We start from the raw sequence: 21,683 nt of genomic DNA, 5'->3' as shown, positions 1-21,683 counted from the left end.
CACAAAGGTTCTCTCTTCGAATCTTTTCTTCCTCCACTTTTTTCTTGGGAAAAACGATGAGTGTCTAGTCTGTGCCAGTCACCAAGGAAGTTGCTGGACCTTCAGAAGTAAGTAAAAAAGACAACTATATGGTCTTCAAAGTTATACAAGCCTGAGTTACAGATCAGAATAAGGCCTGGGAAGGAAAAACGGGGTGCCGTGGAGATACCTCACATAAGGGGTACCTACTTTTGACTGGGGAGTATTTCAATAGTGCAAGTAAGAGATGATACTTGAATGAGGTGGCAGCAGGAGAGTTTAAGGGAGAAGTGAACAGATTTGAGAAAACTTAGAGGTAGAGTCTAACTATCATCCCTCTATAGAAAATTCCTAAAATATTAGTTTAGTCCGAATTCATGCCTAAGTTCCAGCCCTGTATACTTCCAATGGCCTTCTAGACATCTTTAAACTTCTGTACACTGACTTGCTACAACCCTAATCTCTCATTTTCCCCAAAGCAGTTCTTTCTCCTCACTTCTCTTTTCTTTGAAACCATTCTAATGTGGATTTCAGACACCATCATTCCTTTTCCTTTCGTTCAGCTGCTCAATCCTGCAGCTTCTGTAATAAAAACGTCCTTCCTTGCTAATGTTTTGTTTTCAACTTCCTCTTTTTCCCTTTCTGCTCCCTTCCTGACACCTGTGTTTGACCAGGTCACGTCATGCCCCTGCTTGAAGCCTTCAGTACCTTCAATACCTGGTGCCACCACCTCATTCTGACACCGAAGGTCCTCACGACTAGGCTCCAGCCAATTTCTCTGTTATTTAATACCTGCCTAGAGACACCTCCACGCTAGTCAGATTGAAACCCCTTACACCCGTAAATGTGCACTGAAGATTAAGCCCTGATGCTTATGTTGTTTCTTCTGGAAGGTCTTACTATGTTTTAAAATCTTACTGGTTTTTCAAAGTCTAAACTCTTACCTGCATGAAAATTATAATCTCAACAAAATATTGGGAATGAGACTTCCCTCTGAAAACCAATGCACATTATCAGTGTGCCTCACTGGAATAAAATTTGACTTCAGATTGTAACTATATTTTTCTCATGATACACACAAGATTGCTGTGCTCACCAAAGGCTGGTTTTACCTTGTGCTCCCTGCTGTGCACTCTGAACATAACAGAAATGTGTATTTGTTATAATGCTTTTCATGTGAACAAACAAGTAAATACCAAAATATTCAACAATATGAATGTACAGCACTACATCTGTGTCTTAAATTTGAGAACTTGATCTTGTGCTTCATTACAATGCTCATGAAAAATCTTCAGCACTGAAAGCATTTACTGTGAATATGTGCTGTATGTTGTCAGAAAAAATAAAGATAATAATCTACCAGTGTTTTCAAATCGACCTACACTAGAGGTATTTATACACACTGTGTCAAGGGCAAAATTCAAGCTGTTATTTACAGATACTCTTAATTTACTGTTTTGTAGACACACAACTAAATGGATGATAAAAGGCAAGCTTGTTTTCGATAAACAAGGCTGAATTTGGAGTCTGGTAAAAATATCACTTTTCTTTTTAGGAAGCCTTTGTGGATAGTGTGTGTCACAGGCTGGGTCAACTGCAAAGACCTTCAACCACTCCAACAGGTTAAAAGGTGCTTGGTGCTGGCCCTAAGGTGGAGGCTCTGTTCTGAAACACATCTCAGGGCCTCCTTAGTTTTCCTGTCCTCACTTTCTCTGCTTTTCCAGTATGTCAGGAGTGCAAAGTTAAGCTGGCATAAGACTGAGAAAGGATAATCATCAGATAAGTCTAAAAGAACTTCAAAAAACGGCCACATTTAAAATGATACCCAGCACCAAAAGATATTGAGAGTGGCAAGGATAATGCAACTTAAGTAATCTGTAAGTAATGCTTTATGCAAAATGGAGAAGGATGGTGATTCTAGGATGAAAAGCGATGCAAGTTTTCTATCAAAGGCAAGCAAGTTTTCTATCAAAGGCACACGATAATTTCTCACATCACAGGGGTTCTTATGGAAATTAATACATTCAATTAATATTTTATTGAGCACCTACTGTGTGCCAGGCACTCTCTTGTTTAGAAGTCCTTTGAACATTCTAGCTAATCTGTGATAAAATGAGGACATCACCATTTTAAAACCCCTAATGAATTAGTGAATCTAGTCAGTGGTCATCAACAGCTGCTAAAATCACAGAAAGAAAGGCATTCTGACATTGTGTCTCCTGACAGGAGGAAACAACACCAGATAGGAAGTCAAGCCTCAGTTTGATGAAACCTCTACATCCAACAACCAATCTACAGGTCAAACAGGAGAGGAGTATGTCACGAGAAACCATGAGGGTGTAATCAGCAAAACCTGGACTATGGGATAAACAAAGCCATTTCTTCAGTAAATACTCTAACAATGAAAAAAGAAGTGATGGGGTGGAGCTGAACAAGTAGGCCCTATTTAAATCACAATCCAAAGTAAAAAAGCAATTTCTCAAACAATTAGAAAGTTGACCACTGACTACCTATTTGATGATTATTAAGAATGATTAATTTTGTAAAGGTATGATAATGGCATTACAGTTACTTTTCTAAAAAGGAGTCCGCAGTTAAAAACTGGAGTTCTTACTAAAATATATATGGGTAAAATGACGTGATGTCTGGGATGTGCTTCAAATTCTACGAGGACGGGGACAGTGGGATGAAACAAGATTGGCCATGAGTTGAAAATTACTGAAGCTGGTTATAGGTTACATGGGGTTTCCGTGTAATATCCTGTCCACTTTTGTATCTCTTTGTACTTTCCAAAAATAAAGTTTAATACACTCCTTTGAAATGAAATACACTTAAATAAAATGCATTTATATACCTGTTCAGTGTTAACTTACCACTATCTCTGCTGATGATAGGGTAGAGACAGTACAGATAAAAAATAAAAATTCATAATTTGGGATCTTAACTAAAGTGGTTAAAGCAGAAAAGCTGCTATGGTCTATACTCATCTCCCCTGACCATTCTTCGATAAAAGATCAAAAGAACAACCAAGTTAACAAAATGTGGAGCTGACAGAAAGGTATATCAAGGGCCTTGAGTAATTTTTCCGACTGGCCTGTAGTATGGTCCCTGAATCAAGGGTGAATGATTGGCAAAAACCTTTGTGTTAATTCCACAATATAAGATGATTCAAAATAGTATCCTAGGGAATTTATGCAAATAGACATTCCTGGACACATCGGTTCAGGGAAAAATGAATCCAAGGATCTGCCATTCCTTCCAGGATAGGCCCCTTGGAGTTGAGCTCCAGAATTTCTTGCATGTGCAAGTCAAGTTAATGCTGAATGTAGCCTTTCTAACTTAATATCCTCAATAAAGCACAGAGTGTTCCTTGCCAATATAATAAGGAGAAAAAACAGGCTGTGACAAGCCATATAATTTTGGCTGGTAAAGCAGACTGAAATAAATATTCAATCTATAGCCTAGATATGGCAATAATGTGTTTTTCACTGTGTTAATAGGGTGATTTAGAATTCTGGGCTGTGCTAGATTGATCTGTACCAATGCTTTTTTTGCTCACTCAAAAAGCTGGAAGTAATAGAGGAATACCTTATAAGCATTCGAAGTAGCCATCGATCATGTCAAAAGATTATATATGAGTGTATGTATATACCTATCAACTACTTTGGATGAGTTTTAAATGTTTTTTCTTTATAGACACTTTGTTTCTACAAATAAAGATGTCTTAATAAATTATTTTGTAAACACATTTAAAAGTAATATTTTATATTAAAATTGCCAAGTTTTTCCAATTATATTATATATCTTCTAGTTGGCTTCACCATGGATGATTTGTGGTTTAATGGCCAAGAGCCTAGAGGCTGGCCAGCTGCCCAGTGAGACTCAGAGGCCATGCTTGGTCCAAGTTTCCACATCCACTTCAATGTGAGGTGAATTCCTGAATCCTCATCACTGTCTACTGCAGTCTACCCCTCTGAAGAACTGCCTCTCTCGCTAAGTACTCTTACTCCCCTGCCCACTTTCATCAACAAAGAGAGAAGAAGAATGGGAGAATCAGTCCATGATAAATAAGATTTAAATGATATAAACTTAAAGTTTAAACTTGAAGCTTCTTAGAGGCAAGGACAATATCCTATTCAATTTTTGTACCTCCTGTGGACTTAGCACAGAGTTTTAAGCACAGCAAGAATTCAAAACGATTTGCTGAATGATGTATTATTAATTCAGAAGGAAGGTGAGGCAGGATTTGTCAAACGAGATTCCTGTGGTGGTTTGAAGCCAGAGAAATCAAGCCAATCCATCCTCTGAGATCACCGCAGCGTTTCCACGGGGCAGAAAGAATCTTAGGTCTGGGAAAGTCACCACTGGTACTGAACAACTTACAATTTAAAAACAGCAAGTACCTACCTACAGTGTGCATTTTAAGGAGTGACGGAAAACCTGGGTTGTGCAAAGTATCACTAGAAATGAATTCTTTGGGCGTCTTGAAGTATTATAATTTACTTTTTAAATATTTATATATGTACATGGTCAAAATTAAAGAAAGTATAAAAGGGTGACTCAATGCCACATCCCACACAGCATGAGGGTGATGGTTTGAGGTGGAAAGTGGAGGGGCCCGTAGCTATATTCTTGTCTTTGTGCATTGTCAACATGTAATCGAGACCCTACATTTCCAATGGTGTTTACCTAAAAAAGATGGAGTAATAAAAGGGACAATTTACACTAGCCCTGCAAGGGAGTACAACTTTTAATAAGGAGACTATCTTAATTGAGGTGACTGTTTACATCAGAAGAGACTGAAATATTATGAATTGGTAAATTTAAATTTGGGGAAGTAGGTTTTAGTGAGCAAGATTAGCCGTGGAAAATTAAGAAGCCCTATTTTCCCTGCATATCTGAGCATAGAGAAAGTAAACCTGCAACCTGGATTCACTGCTTTCTTTGTTCCATGAAAATTCGGTTGTTGACATTTTTTTCTGAAATTACTAATAATCTAGAAAAAAAAGGTGGCTAGCTCTTTCAGAAAGAGGACTATCGCAGGATGGCAACTCCCCACCTCCAAAGAACGTCCGTCATCACCTGAAGAATGATTACCAGGTACTGGTGAAAATGCTACACATGTTGAGTTGGCATCTAGAAGAGCTCGTCTTTGGAACAACTGGAGCTGGCTGAATCAGGCAAAGTTTACAAAGGAATTCTTCGTGTGCAGAAATGAAGGGAAGTTAACGAGATGCGGACTCCAGCCAGACTCAGATTCAGGCTGGATGAGGATATTTTAAATAAACATTAGGTTTTAACTTCCCTACATTCCTAATAGCTATGGACAGCTGACACATCCAGTGGACTATGTATCTTTTAAAAATGCTTTTTTGAAGTATGCATGTAGGAAAGTACACAGATGTATCTTTTCTAATGAAAAGTTAAAATTTAACATACGAATTCATTTAATAACATTATTTTTGGCCATTTCACTCTTAAGGGGAGGCAGAAATTCTCCCATGGAGATTTTTTACCTCCCCATATAGGGACAAAAGTGAGAAGAGTGATACTTGCTGGGTCAAAATTCTAAACTTAGAAATGTCTTCGATGGGAGAACATTGGTGACATCAAAGATATTAACTTGTGGAGGAAGGGAGGCTTATAAAGAGTTGACTGATATAGACAGGGATGAAAAACCATATGCAAGAGCCAAAGCCTCTCAGAAGCCAGTGTATGACCTTTTTGGAAAGAACTGGAACTAGCGTGTGGCCAAAGTACCTTGCCTTTCACAGGCAGTCAAGCAGGCGCCATTCCTACAACATCGTGGGTACTCAGTAAATGTGCACTGGATGTTGAATGAATAAAATAAGCCCTATAAAAATCAATCCCATTTTTCTCCTTTAAAAGTATTCTCAGTTATCTAAGTTAAAGATAAGACTGTGTTTAACAGGTGCATAGCAAGCTGAGTAACATACCACAAGGCATATTTCTGAATCATTTTCTAAACTTTGTAACATTTTCCTGGAGCCCGAAAACTCTCAAATACCCCTTAACTCCCTGTAACCCAGTCCCTCACCAGATTTCAGAAATTTCTCCTAAGCTGTGGAGCCTCAACTCCATTTTGTAAGTTGCTAAGGTTTGCCATCCCTCTGTATCCTTTGGCTGGAGTATTTACAGCCCTGCTCTATTTCACATGGTCATCTGTGCGACTGACTTAACACTGGCATCCACAACCGATCCACAGTGGTCAACCTCAAAAGCTTTCAAGGTACATCTTGAAAGCCAGGGCTGCTGCTGTCATGCTCCCCTGTGGCCACTTCCCCTTCCTGCTATGCTCTTCTCTCTGGATTCCCAGGATTTCCAATAGGGAGGAGGATATGGCCTGTGGGGACATTTCCTTCCCTTTGCTCCCTCCACTCAAATACTTTGTGAATCCTCCCATTTGGGACCTACATTGACCTTACCTCTAGGCTTAGGATCATGTCTAAAATCAAAGATAGGTAGATTCTTGTCACACAAAAGCAGGGAACCCTAAAATACTAGATATAGCATCATTTCATTAGCCCAAAGACTTGGGCTAACATTAAGTTGGATTATAATTCCCAAGTGATAAATTACTTAAAATGAAAGCTAGCTAGACACATTACCACCACCACCACCTGAGGAAATATGTGTGTTCTCTAATTTTTAGGTACTATTTCTTTTAGGAAAAAAAAGAAAAGTTTGCTTCTTAGGGTCGAGGAAGATGTTTTCAGTCTCTCATTTTTATTCTTCCTGTAGAAATTTTTGTAATACTCCATTTGGTTTGAAGTGAGGGTTAAAAAGTCAACTACTGGCTTGATAATCCTTCAATTTCTGTAGTTAATGAGAATTCTCAAAAGCTGTTCACACAGGATTCAATGGCACACACCTAGTCCCTGATCTCCCTTGCCACGAGATTTGAAAAACAAATCTTTAAAAACAACTCCACTATAACCATCACATTTCTCAAAAAGAATTTTGCTTTCAAGTTAATAGGATTTCATGTGCACACAGGTTGGTAACAGTTGGCAAGTGTCAGTGTGCTTGATTATGCTTTTCGTCACACTTTTAAAATTAAGTGTTTGGATCACTAACTTTTCTTTGTGTTCCTCAGTTACTGGCATTATTTTCCTCTCTCACGCCTTACTGGAAGTAGTTGCAAGATTTCATTAACTCATTGCCCTGGCTAAACCAATTTCTCTACTTTGACAGAGTCCTTTCTTAACTCCTATAGCACCTTCTCCAATAGCTTATTATCAGAGCTAGAAAATCAGCCATCAGGCACTTCCAGCTCTTCCTGTCTCCATCCGTCTATGTCATTACTTAATGTTTTCATTTTAGCAGACTTTCCTCCATTACACCTACAAGCCTCTTAAGGAGAATGTACTGAAGAAAGAACCTGACTTTTGGAGTCAGAGAGACTTGGGTATAAATCCTGGATCCAGCACTGCAAGCTATGTGCCCTTAGGGAAGCCTCCCAAGTTTCCACTTTATCTGTCAAAAGGGCACCATGCCGCTTGCTTCACAGAGCCGTTGTGAGGATTAATAAACGAATCTACCTATAACATCGAGCACTGTTTGGCTCAGAGCAAGTCCACAATAAAAGTTAACTGAACCAACCTATGGATGAACTGAGCCTTAGAAATGTGTTCTTACAGTCGACGAAATCACGTGTTAATTACTGCATCTTGAATATGTATTTTATGATTATGTATTATGTACGATGTGTTTTTGGTACCTACAGGCTATATTTAAGATGGAACTCTCCCTCTACCATAACTTGGGACAGTTGGTTTTCGAATATTGAGAATGACTCAATTTGGGTAGAAAGAAAGGCATGAACAACAACACAGAAGAGTATTTTGATTTTTGTAGCTATCCTAAAACTCATTTGTACTGACCATCATGTCCCTTCTGTTAGTGCCAAGAGAAGCTAATTTCCATCTTCCACCTGATTTGAGCTGAACTGCAGCAACTGGCAAAAGCCTGGGCAAACAACAGTACCTTTCCAAGACTAATGAACAACAGTATTGTAGAATCTTAAATGGGGACACCAGGTACCACCTAAATAACTGAGTAGGTTGAGAGGTCAATACAGTTGCAATTTACTGGTCATTAACAGACACTGGCCGAATGAGCAATATAAATTTACTTCAGATGATTATCCACAAATTCGCAACATTAATTCTATTTCATACCAAACTGTTGGTGAGGTATTACCAAAGCCTGCTCTTATTATATTTATTGATTAGGTAAGATTCACATTTTAAAAATGTTTGCTACTGTTATCTCTTAGGCTAACACTGAGACAACTGTTGAGGGATTTGAAGGGTAGGAAATGCAGTCCCACAGTTCCTGGTCTCCTAGGGAGCAGATTTTAGTAGGCAAACATTAAACATGAACCCAAGTAATTACAATATAATGTAGAAATACCAATGACTATAGAGTGAGATGAAGTGCTGTGAGCCTTTAAATTCTCATAGAAATTCTTATTATTAGAAACACATGGTAAAGTCCTGTACCTTAGGCTTCTTATTAATCCCTAACAATTCCATTAAATCCAACGGATATATGATCAGCCATTAGACTTAACTGTAAGGTTTTCTGTTTCATTTTCACCACTCTTCCTATATCCCTAAACTGCTTCTTTTACTGGATTTATCTTTTCCTTTGATAGAGCATATACTCAGGTAATTATTTAACAAGAGACTTAAATACATCTTTATCAGAGTGGTTAAAATAAAAAATCATAGTGATAATAGCAAATACTGGTGAGGAGGAAAAGAAACTAGATCTCTCATACATAGCTGGTGGGAATGTAAGATGATACAGCCACTCTGAAAAAGAGTAAGACAGTTTCTTAGAAAACCAAGCCTGTGCTTACCACATGGCAGAAACTGCACTCAGCATTTATACCAGAGAAATGAAAATTTATGTTTATGCAAAAACCTGTATTCAAATGTTTATACTAGCTTTATTTGTAACAGTCAAAAACTAGAGAAAACCCACATGTTCTTCAGTGGGTGAATGGTTAAACTGTGGTATATCCATACCATGAAATAGCACACAGCAATAAAAAGGGGCAAACTACTGATATACACAATAATCTGGATAAATCTCAAGGGTATTTTGCCGAATGAAAAAAGCTAATCTCAGAGGTTACATATTGTATGATTCCATTTATATGGCGTTCGTGAAATAACAAAATTATAGAGAGTAAAAAAAAAAAAGATTGATAGTTGCGAAGGACTGGGAAGGGATCATGAGGGAGGGAGGTGGCTGTGCCTACATATAAGAGGGTAGCACGAGAGATTTTGGTGAAGGAACTGTTCTTACTTGACTATGGTGGTTACCTAAATCTACATATGCCTAAAATTGCATAAAGATGTACACGCACACCCATGCACACACACAAACGAGTGCAGGTAAAACTGGTGAAATCTGAAAAAGGTCAGTGGACTGTATCCATGTCACTTTCCTGGTTGCAATATCACTCTAAGGTCACATAAGATGCTGCCGCTGGGGAAATCAGCTGAAGGCACATGAGATCTCTTTGTATGTTTCCTCCAACTGCATGTGAATCTACAATTATTTCAAAATAAAATTTTTTATTAAAGAGGACTTCTAGGTGGAAAACTTTTAGAAGTCCCTGCGTACATGATGATGTCTTTATTTTCACTCTCACAAGGAAATCTGGCTTGACTAGGCATAGACATCTATGTTCAAAATCATTTTCTCTCAGACTAGAGCATGGATGGTATTGTTCCACTGTTTCCCAGGAACTTTATGATTCTTTCCAGCTCAAACAATCTTTAATTCTATGACATGGTTTTATTTATTTATTTGTTTACCAACTTTAATTTTGCCTTATGTTTCTATTGCAATAGTATCAAAACAACTAATATTATAGATAGCAAAATTCATAATTTAAAACAATGGAGCAAATAAATAGATCATGGGATAATAGTGTTTGTAGAACATAATTTGAATGACGGTGAATTTATCTATACCTTTCTAATCTTTTAAGGTATGGTACAGAGATGTGGAGTTGATGATATTCCTGTCCTAGTCTCATGCTTTAGCTGAAGTCTGAAAACAAAATCCAGTTTTTCCTTACTGATATAGGAAATAGCTTAAATGAAAGTGCTGTCATCAGTAAGAGAGATGTGCATCTCTTTTCTATTAGGTCTGAAGCACTTTTTCCTCTTTAATGGTAACTGAGAAGGTAGCCAACATAAAAAAAGCAGGGTTGGGCCTGGTTACTACTTGGATGGGAGAGCACCTAGGAATACCAGGTGCTGTAGGCGTAAAAAATAAAAAATAAGGGATTGTAAGCTGACAAGATCCTTGCAATCTGTGAGGTCAACCAAGGGTTAGTTGCCTTGCCTAAAAAAAGGGGGGGGGGAGGGGAAGAAACTATCTAAACTAAATGCAAAAAAATATAATGTTAAATAATATTATAGCTGAGGGATAAGCAACTAGCTATAGAGCTAAATTTAGTATTATAAAAAATAATCCACGGTGCAATCCATACAAACATGCCCATATCTGAGAAGAATCTGATCTACAAATTTAGAGCTCGCCACACAAGATTAGAAAGATCCCAGTTTGCACATCGAAAAGTCTCAGTATTCTTAAAGCTGGTTTCATTAAATTCTGAGAACTTATTAATATTTATGGTGACAGATATTTGTGTAAAAAAAGAAAATTGGTTCCATACTATTTAAAAATTAATAACTTTTCTGCTCAACGAAAATGATAATAAATGTGAAATAAGTCATTTAGGTCATTAATGATCAAAACTGTGTCTGAGTCCCACTTGTAGGAATAAGAAATATTTGGATCACAAACACACATTCTCACTAATATTCTTTGTCGATGTTATTTCCCCAGAGTTATCAATAAATTTGGCAGGATGTAACAATTTATCAACTTAATTAAATGATAAGGGATGCTTCAGATTTTTATAGATATGTCAGAGAAGAAATTTAAATTAAATAGTAAATTAAAAATGAATACAAAATAGTTCCTAATTGTTTTTCCAAAAATTAATACACAAATTTCCAATTAAGAGAGTTTGAAATCACAATCCTCTAATAGGTATTGTCTACAAAACCAGGTACTACAGCTGCAGAGAGGTAAAGGAATGAGCTGTGGCCTTTTTGAGGCATTTACAGTCTAGCTGGAGAGACAGTACATACACCTAAGGGAGACAGGGGTTGGTTTTAAATGAAATAAAAATCTAATGACTACTTATAACATTGCTTCTATGGGTAAATAATTGCAACATAAATATACTTTTGTTACACAAATGACTTAATATAGGGACAAAGAGTACAGTTTTTCAAATAATCCCAAGTGATTCAAAACAGAGATCATATGCTTTTAAAATTTTCAACACCATGTTTGGCAGGCATTGCAGTGAAACTGGATCCTTGCTCCCAAATGGGCAGAACTTAACCTATTTCCCATTTGCCCCAAGAATCTCGCTGGCAGTGCTTGCGGCTGCAGCGTTTACCCCGAGATAACTCGCGGGTTACAGTTCTAACCTTACCCCCAAAGTTTGCCATGAAATATCTCGCTTTTATTATTATTTTCACATTGCTCTAGTATATTGATAGTTTTTGGAAACAAAGGACATCATTCTATTTATAGCATTCTGTTTTTAGTAGTGGTATTTCCACATAAAAATGTAGTAATTCTCAATCACTGAAAATGTCAAATCCTAGAAAACATAGCGTTCCTACACGTGATGTTAACATCGTTCTTGAACAGTTGTTAACAGAAGATTGATTTGATGAATTCGATTTAAGTATATATATCTGTTACATTAGGATTAGAGACAAGTTCTGTTTAGAAATAACTCCAAGAACAGTTTTTATATTTTATTTGCACATCGAAAACCAATCAGATTTGCTTCAGCCTCAAAGTGTTTATGGAAAATTAAATTAACACTGGCAGTAAGCTGCACTTTTTCTCTAAACGGGAAACGAGTTAAAAAACAGCTAGATACACAAAAGTCACCAAAGACGGATTTTCTTGGAGGTATCTTAAACCTCTCTCTCATCAGATAGTTTATTGTGTTTATTCCTTTGTTCAAATACAAATGTCAATTACCTTTTACTAAGCACCAGGCAATGTAGATACAGAAAGAGATTAAGGTTTGAACCTCAGCCTCAAGGATCTACATGCGAATAAACAAAACAGTATGTTAAATCCCACAAAAGAAGTAAACCCAAGAGGATGGGGAACCACAACAGGGTAGTCCTGGGATGAGTAGGTGAGGATGAGGTGAAGAAGAGAGGAGTAGAATGGTCCAGGCATGAGACATACATGAAAAGGCCAAAACCTTTACAGAATGTGTCCTGTAGATCAGAATGGCTGGAGAATAGGGAGTAATCTGGGAGAGAAGAGAGAGAAAGCTGAAGAAGGAAGCTGAAGGAGCATGTGGAGAAGTGGCAGGGACCAGATCAGGAAGAATTTTAATGTTCCAAGTTAGGAAGTATGGGTTTCAGCCCAAAGGCAGAGGGGAACCTCAGCTAAGGAGCTGGTTGTTATCTGATCAGCAGCGTTGCGGATGTGCTGGAAGGAAATGACACTGAAACCTATAAAGAGGCTACTGCAAGACTCCAGGAGATGAATTATCAGAGTCTCAATCAAGTCAGTGGCTGTACATATGGAGAGGAGAGGGCAGATCCAAGAGTTATTTAGGAGGCGGACTGGATGGGACATAGTAACTTACTGAATGTGGAGAAAGAATTAAGAGAAGAAGGAAGGAAGGAAAAGGTAGCTTCAGGGTACTGATCTGGCCAACTGGCTGTGTGATGATCCTGTTTCCTGGGCCAGGGAAGACCGGAAAAGGAGCAGGCTTGGAGGGAACATTACAGAGTACTTAGGAAGAGCAGTTGTCAAATAGGACATGACTCTCAGCTTGTTTGTCACATGGGATGGATTGAATAAATCTTATCTCCTGTTTCTGACAGCAAGTGACCTGTGATGTCTTGGCAATACCCTGAGCCAAGTTCATTTATGGGGGTAGATGGCTGTCACAGCAGGAAAAGGTGAGGCCAAGGGAGAGAAATGCTTTAAGAAAGGGAACCCAATTATTTGCATGTCCATTTTTCCCAGACACGGGCAATAGAAAACAGAAACATGGGGGTTGGGGAGAACTCTGAGAGCTGGATCCCTGTCTTTGGAAAGAGCCCTTTGTTTGAATCTTGTGGGCTTAGCAGGGTTGAAGTATAAAATAAGTTCAGTTTTCTAGAAGAGTTCTGAGTGGCTAATGTACTATGTGGAGGAGGTGGTCTGAGATGGGCTTATAGACAAAGGTCTGAGGCTGGAATGGGGAAGCTGGGGAAAGAAATGGGGTGGGGGGGATGCAATGTCTAGAAGCAGCAACTCTGATGAGGAATAAGGGACGTAGTCTGTGCGGAGCGGGGAGCAATGAACGCAGGTCAAGCTGGGTCTATGAGTCATACAGGTATCTTTTGGCCAGCAGTCATTCAAGGGAAGTGGAATCCTGGGGTCTGAGACATCAAGCAGAAATAAGACGAGATGGGGGACAGAAAGTAAGAGGTCAGCAAGAGGTTAGGAGTTTTATATCTATCTGGGAACAATAGAAAAGCTGAGGTCCAAAGGTCTGGGATTCTTGGATTTGCTACTTCTAAGCTCTTAAGAGGACCCTGGCACCACCAGAAAACCTTTTGACATTATTTGGCTCCTGACTGCATTTTTCTCCTACTTCACATACTCTCCCTCACTGTTATACCAAACAATTCTAGTTCTTGGAATGCATAAAGCTATTTCATGCCTAGTTTATATTGTTTTATCTTCCAGAAATATGCTCCTACTGCTTTGCCTACCTGGGGAACTCCTCTCACCCTTCAAAACCAAGCTGTAATGTCATCTACTCTGACACTCACAATGTCTTAGAATAGTATCATTGCACTTAATATGCTGTATGGCAATTGATTAAAAATGGAGATCATTAGCCTCATAGTGGCATACAGTAGGCTTGCAATACATGTCTGATAAATGAGTGAAAGGATGTATCCTGATACAGATCTAGTTCACCTTTCTCTGGCTGGGCTGCCGACATGTTAATACAGTCTGCTGACTGATTTGTTTCTAGAGCCTCAACATGACCACGCCACTTAGAAGAATGTTAACAGCAGAGATTCCTGACCTGGCATCAGCCCTGAAGTGACCTCACAGCCTCCCTGATCTGAACAGGGAGGCATCAAAGCTCAGTTCCGCAGAGGGAGGGAGATGTAAGGGCAAGAGGCACTCCTAGCGACGCCAATAACAGATTCTATGCAAGGAGCTGGACCTTCAGAAGATGACCTGAAGAAAGAGAGATGACTGCCGTATGGCTCAAGGATGGGGGGAGTGTGTGTGTGTGTGTGTGTGTGTGTGTGCGCGCGCGCGCGTGCGCGCGCACGCGTGTGCATGCGTGCGTGCAGGGGAACACTGAGCTCCAAGGGATTCCTGAACTGTTGTATGGATGGGCATTTTTCTGGGGAGACAGTTCACAGCTTTCATCAGTTTTGCAAAGAGGTCCATGACTATTAAATATTAGACTCTATCATTTCAGCAACATGCCTTCCTTGAGGCAGCTCTGCTCAGATAACCAGTTGCTGACTTCAGATCACAAAGGTCTTGGTCATAGTTGAGGCAGATCATAGAAGGGGCTCAGCTTCCCCCACAGTGCAGCACTTACACGATCTCATATCACCCCAGAAAAGCCCCTCTGAAGATCAATGCAGCATACAATTTAAGAAGTTCTGTGGTCTGTGTCTCACACAAGATGCAACGAGTGAGAAGAATTAGCCTTAGGATACCTCTACAATGACCTTTATCTTCCTTAGAACAACAAATATTCCAAAATATAAAAAGGCAAATCTCCAGGGTCTCAACTCCTGATTTAAAGTCGTGTTTGACTTTGTTCTATCAGTATTGGGCCCAGGAAATAGGAATAAACAGACAAATCCTGAGCCACGGATCTTTTACATTTGACCTTTTCTTTTTCTGGCATAGAAGCCTGTGGTTTTAGAAGACAGCAGAAAAAAGGCTTTTCATATTAAAGAGGCAAGAAGAGTGTGCACATGCACACGTACGCACACACACACACAGCAAATCTAAAACTGGAGAGGCTTGTACAAAACTCTGGGGAATTGAGTCACTTTTCACCCACATCCTCTAAGGGCAGAAAAAGCACAGGAAAAGGTTTATGCTAAAATTTGTTTTTTCTTTTTTAAAGAAAGCCATAAATCACTCATATGCACTCAGATATCTGAATAGCTCAGCTGGACATTCTGTTTGCTCGGTTCCCACTGTTCTTCCCCTGACATCTAAAAAAATAATTTAAAAAAATCCTTCCAGTGAATATTTACATTTCAACTGTTAAGAGCACATGCTTTGTACCCAAACAGGTATGGGCTCTGCCACTGACTTGTTAAGTAATGCCAGACAGGTTTCTTAATCTCTTTAAGAAGCTAATTATTCATCAATTAAAATGGGAGCATGAATAGTACTGACTTCAAATGGTTGCTGAGAAATTCAATGAAACGATGTGTTAAAAATCTTAAGAGTAGCCTGGCACATTCTAAGCATTCAAAATTATAGCTAAAGAATAGGAGCCGTGAAGCAACATCTCTATCAATGAAACAAACAATTCCAAGAACACATCTTTGTACGTTACCATACGTGTTAGAACACACAGAAAGATAAAAACCCGGAACTAGTAGGGCTGTGTTTCTCAGTGAGGATTCCCCATCTTACACATTACATGGGTGCTTAGACTGCCTTCCTCACCTTCAGGTGAGCTCGAGTCTGTCAGAGAAGGGTCCTTCCCTCCTCTGCAACAATGTGGTCATCTGCTGAGGTCCACAGAGGGCCCAGAAAGCCACAGCCTGGGAGACACGCCCTTTTTTTCCCCAGTGACCAAGCACTGAGAGTCCTATTCTGCTCCTCCAGAAAGCACTGGTCCGGCCTGGACCCAACCCTGCACCAGCATGCCTTCTGCCCACCTTTCCCAAGTTCTTCTAAGTTCGTCTGGGCCAGGAAATGACATTCCTGAGAATTTGTTAATGAAATGATCATCATCCTTCAGAGCCCATCAGAGTCACATTTTCATCTTTTTATCCAAAAGGACTTTCACCTACTTTGTAAATTCACCATATCAGCAAAATCTTCCCAGGGCTTTACTCACTTTCCGCCTCCCTCCCTTCCCCCACCCCGACCCCTCGCATTGCAGTGTGGGTACTTCGGATTATGACTTTCTCCTAACCTTTGAAATTCACTCTGGCTAGGTTTGTGTGGAATGGCATTTGCTCTGTCAAGCTTCATTCCTGATCCCCTCTTATTCCGATTCATGAGACACTTTGAGCAAATGGGCTCCCACACGGTTCTGCAGCCACACTGCACTTTCAGGAATCCGCTTACCAACACCACAAAGAACATTTTCTCTGAACTTCTCTCTCCAGTTAGAATCTTGCTTTTTCCAAGACTTCTGTTTGGCCTAATCATTGCATTAAACCTAAATTTCTTTTCCTTCTACCTTCCCACAGGGAAGGATGAAATGCAAAACAATTCTGGTTTCATTTTATCAAAGAAAGCCGACAAACCCTCTAGACAATCCCCGCATCGTCCACCGAGCCCTTCTACAGCAGGGAAGCATGGATCAGCACTAGGATTGGGAACAATGGAATTCCACGTGTCTCCTAGGGACATTTCTTACAAAGGTACATTACCACAAAAGACTCTTCAAAAGAAATCGCAGAACGACATTTCCTTACCCGGCAGTCTCTCTGAAGCGTTTTCATGAGCGCATTGTATGTTTCTGTATCAAAATACAACCCTTCATGCATGTCTTGCAGGAAATCTAAGTCCTTAAATGTGGGATTGGATTTCTCTCTCTCTTTTCGGGATGCTCTTCTCTTATAGGTCGAGCCTTTCAAGTCATATGTAAAGTGCATTTTCATGAAGCGTGGTAAGACGTTGTTCATTACCACAATTCTGATGTTAATGCCCCCTGATTGCATGCAATACAGTCCATAAAATTTTGGCAAAAGAGTCCTTGGATTCTGGTTTAAATTCTAAAAAGAGAAAAAGGGGAAAAACAGTTAAAATCTCTACTTTTACAAAATAAGCTGTGTATAAATCTAATATGATAGTTAAAGATGTGTTTAAATCTAATATAATAATTAAAAATGGAATGTGATTATCTTTATTAATGGTCATTGCTAAAATTTTGCTGTTTCTAATCTAGTTCTTAAATTGGCTTGTTGGAACAGCAACTTTATCTTTCGAAACTCAGGACATTAAAAATGGCTGAATTAAAAATGGACAGAAGGTTCTACATTAGCTCCAAGTAAAAATGGGCAAAGAATTAATTAGTGTTATGTGCGACTATTCTGTAAGGTAGCTAAAGAGAAAATTAATTGCTGGATGTAAGAGATGAACATTTTAAATTTTAATAGCTCTTGAAAAACTGCCTTTCAAACTGGCCAGATCGATTTACACGCATGCTTTCTTAAGATGGCATATTTATTATCACTCTTACCAGTGCTGAGTATTAAACTTTAAAATCTTTGTAAAAATGATTAGTGAAAAATGGAAACTTGTTTTTAATAATTTGAATATCACCGATCATTAGAAAAATTTAATATTTTTGATGTATTTTAGCCACCTCAAAGATAATTCTGTGTTAATCCTATTGCTTGCTTTTCTATAGGTTTTTGTCTTTGTTAGAGTTCTTGATATATTCTGGTTACCATTTTCCTATTCTATATAAAGTAAATATTTTCTCTCAGTATATTGTCTGTTTTATTATAAAAACAAAGAACACATGCCTATTTTTGTCTATGTTAAAAGAAAGTAAATCGTTAAAGGACATATATATAATAGTCTCTCTACCATCCCCGGTCCTTCCCTCAATTCCCAGCTTTTGAAGAAACTAGTGTTCCCACTGTCATTGTGTCATTCTAGGTATATTCTATGTGCTTATCTTAATTTTGTGCCAGGTATTTTTTTCATTGTATAGATGTTTTCACTTTTGATGTAGTCACATTGTTTCTTGTGATTTTTTTTTTTTTTTTGGCTTCTTGTTTAACAAAAAGCTTTTTACATCCCAAAGTTACAAATTTCTTCTATTTTTTTCCAGGTCTTTAACTGTTTTGGTCATTACATTTGGTCTTTACACCATATGGAATTATTTTTTGTGTGTGAAAGTTCTGAAATAGGGAATTTAATTTTTTTCTCAAATGGGTAGCCATTTATTGAATAGTCTGCTTTTTCCAATTAAGTTTAAGTTCCTCCTAAATCATAAAACAAATTGTGAAACCACATGGGTCTATTTCTGGACACGTTATTTGAACCCCTTTATCTATCTATCTAGAACTGTACTAATACAATTCTACTGTATTTTTAACATTAGTATAGTTTTATAGATTTTTGGTATATGTTAAGAGAGGCCAATCATTTCTTTCTTTGTCAAAAATGTTTTGTCCATTTTTAAAACTTTTCCCTTCAACATTTTAATTTTTTTCGCTGTTTAACTTTTTAAATGCTTTAAAAATAATAGTTGTTTCAATTTTCAGATGAATCGACTTTGTCAAGTTCTGAGAAAATTGGAATTAGAGTGGATTTATAAGTTGATTTGGGGATAACTGAAATTTTTACAATATTGAGTTCAGGGATGATGCATATCTCTACTATTTCATATCTTTATGTCCTTTAATAATATTTTGTAGTTTCCTTCATATTAGTCTCACATTTCTTTTTGTAGACTCACGTATTTTACAGTTCTTATTATGCAAAATCTTTTTGGATTATTGTTCATATATTATACTCACTTGCTTTCCTAATCAGAATTACAGTATGTCTTCATTAATTTATCTTTATTATTCTAATAATGTTCATTACAAATTATTTTCATCTTGAATGGCATCTTTTTTCCCCTTATATTCTCCAACTCTAATGATCTATATAATAGAATACAATGAATTTTGTAGACTTATCTTCTGTTTTGCAAATCTGCTGGACTCTTATCACCTCTAGAAACTACTAGTTTATTTTCGTATCACTTGCAGAGAACAGTGTTTACGCTTTTCTTCTATTTTTCTCTGTACCCCAGATTTACTGGCAGGAATTCAAGCAAATATATCAGAAAGGACCATTGTGAAGGGCATCCTTGTCTTTTTCTATTATTTCCAATGAAATGGCTCTTGTTCTTCTCTGAGATATGTGAACTCCTGGAGACTGATAAAGATATAATATGTGTATATTCATTTGTTTACTTATTATGTTAAAAAATTGTCCCATTTTTTAGACTTTTAGTTAAGAGAAAATGTTGAATTTTGAGTGCCTTAGTTTCTCTTCAATATCTATTTGAATAACCACATGATATACCTATTTTTTTCTTGTTAATGGGATGGATTATACTGTTTGTTATACTACCTTACATGACTGGGATAAAACCATCTATTCGGCTAAATTTTACATTTTTATTTAATTTTAATTAATTTAAATTTAAGAGCCTCATTTGAGACTAGTCTAAGCTTAGAACTATAGAAGTTTAAGATTTACTCACTTAGCAGGTTAGCAGAGTACAATGTCAGTTTGATCCCAATTTTAGATTATTTTAAAATGTGTGCACTAACAGAATATATCTGAAAGGATATATACCAAATTATACCAAATATTAGTAATATGTATCTCTGGGAAAGGAATTGAAATTGGTTGCATTCTTCTGCCTTTTCTGTAGTTTCTGTATTCTCTAACATAGACAATTTGCTCTTAAAAAAAAAAAAGACCAACTTCTTGGTCAGAATCAAAACCTTTAAAAAAATCTGTGCAGTCTGTCCACTAAGATTTTTATTTAGGGGTCTGATTCCTATATTTATATGTGAGAGTAACTTTAATGTCATCTCCAGCAGATTTTGGAATTTAATAATTTTTTACATGTAAATGAGCTATGTGGCATCTCATCAATTTTGTTTTGAAACAGAGATGACAGTTATCTCCTTTCAAGCAAGTGAATAGCTGAACTGGGGCTTTTGAAATCTAAACTACTTCCTGCCGTCATTCCAATCACAGATAATTAATAGCTGTTATGAGAGTACAAAGAAATGAGAGTTATAAAAATGACAAGATTACTTAGAAGTGTTTATTTTTTGAAAAAATTGGACTAAATGTCTAGTAACTCTGCTTGGAATAGCTTATTATTACTTTGTCTCTAAAAAAAATGTTACATGAGAGGTGATTTTTGCCTTATCACATTCAACCTATGAAGTCCTAAATTCTGAAGTGTAGTGGCTAACAATAGCTACTATTGAATACGTGCTGGTATGTAGCGCAGGGGTTAAAGATACAAACAGCCTTTGGGAACCCTCCTGCTTGTATCCAAGTCCCAGCTCTTCAGTTCACTAGCTGAATAACTCCAGTAACTTCCTCCATTTATCTCTGTTTCAATTACCTCATCTACAAAATGGCAATGATTGAAGTATCTGAGGTTGCTATGAGGATGAAATGAGTTAATGCATGCAAAGCAATTACAGCTGTGTAAAACACATAGTTTAACAGTCAATGAATGTTAACCATTTATATTACTGCTATGTACTGGGTGCAAAGGGCTTTGCAATGCATTGCTTCTTTTATCTTCCATCTGTATCCTTTCTTTATCACAACCACCACATGAGACAGGTATTTCCCAGATTTTAAAGACTGAGGGGACTAAGGCTCAGAGGTTACCTTGCTTACTCATGGTCACACAGTTGATGGCTAAACTGGGATTTAACCCAGGACTGAGTGAGTCGACAGCTATGCTCTACTAATCAGTTCTACTTTACTTTTTAAAATCTATTCAATGAATGAAATAGTGAAGTCTAAATGCAAAATAAAGTTCATCAAAGAAACATGCCAAAGAGTCACTGAAAAAACAAACAGAAAAAAACTGTTGAGGAGAGCAATTAAATCTCAAGTAGAAGCTTAATTATGTACAGTTACTTACCATGTAATAGCCTGGCAGTAGCTTCTGAAGGAACTCTGCTTCTTTGTGCTGAACTGTTTTGATGATAAATTCATCATCACTGGTCACAAAAAACAAGGATCCACTGGCTCCTGGGTTGGACAGCTCTATTAGAGGTTCACTGCAGATGGAATACTACAAGAGTAAATAAATAAACATTTAAAAATATATTTAATGTACACGGTGCTTCCAAACATTATGTATCTTAGCCATTTTGAAACAAGCAGCGCTCTCCTTGAGCTTAAAAAAAAAGAAAAAATGCTCTAGGTACACTAAGAAGGCTCTTGGTGAGATTTCTAAAACTTTAAGTGATCCATTCATCTTAATAATTCTATGATGGGAAACAGACATGCCCTTCTCACTCCCACTGTTATATGATAGAATCATAAATCATTTTATCTATTCAATGAGATAACTCAAACTGTAGTGTTGACTAAGGTGCTGTTTCCAGCAAGTGCCCATAAGATAACAATCAAAGGTATAATCCACATTGTATATTTGTCACTTAAACACCAACGGCTATTCTCCTCTCACTATTCACCGATGGGAGGTCATCTAGTCATAGAGTTACTTTCACTCACGGTTTCAATAAGGAGATGACTCTAACATCTGTATCTCCAGCCCAGATCTTTCC

General features: G+C 37.7%; 1 protein-coding gene across 7 annotated transcripts in view; it reads right to left on the bottom strand.

Annotated features, from left to right (window-relative positions):
* Positions 1–21,683, bottom strand: part of PIP5K1B (phosphatidylinositol-4-phosphate 5-kinase type 1 beta) — a 285,086-nt gene that overhangs the window by 90,403 nt on the left and 173,000 nt on the right. For all 7 annotated transcript variants that reach the window (XM_015594528.2, XM_015594529.2, XM_006918403.3 and 4 more), the window contains 2 exons: positions 21,032–21,184; positions 16,818–17,117 (listed from right to left, as the gene is read on the bottom strand). In XM_015594528.2, coding sequence (XP_015450014.1) covers positions 16,818–17,117; positions 21,032–21,184 — 453 coding nt within the window. The remainder of the gene's footprint in view (positions 1–16,817; positions 17,118–21,031; positions 21,185–21,683) is intronic.

This window comes from Pteropus alecto, unplaced genomic scaffold, assembly GCF_000325575.1.
Source record: "Pteropus alecto unplaced genomic scaffold, ASM32557v1 scaffold95, whole genome shotgun sequence".
Lineage (NCBI taxonomy): Eukaryota > Metazoa > Chordata > Mammalia > Chiroptera > Pteropodidae > Pteropus > Pteropus alecto.
This window is presented reverse-complemented; position numbering and strand designations above follow the sequence as displayed.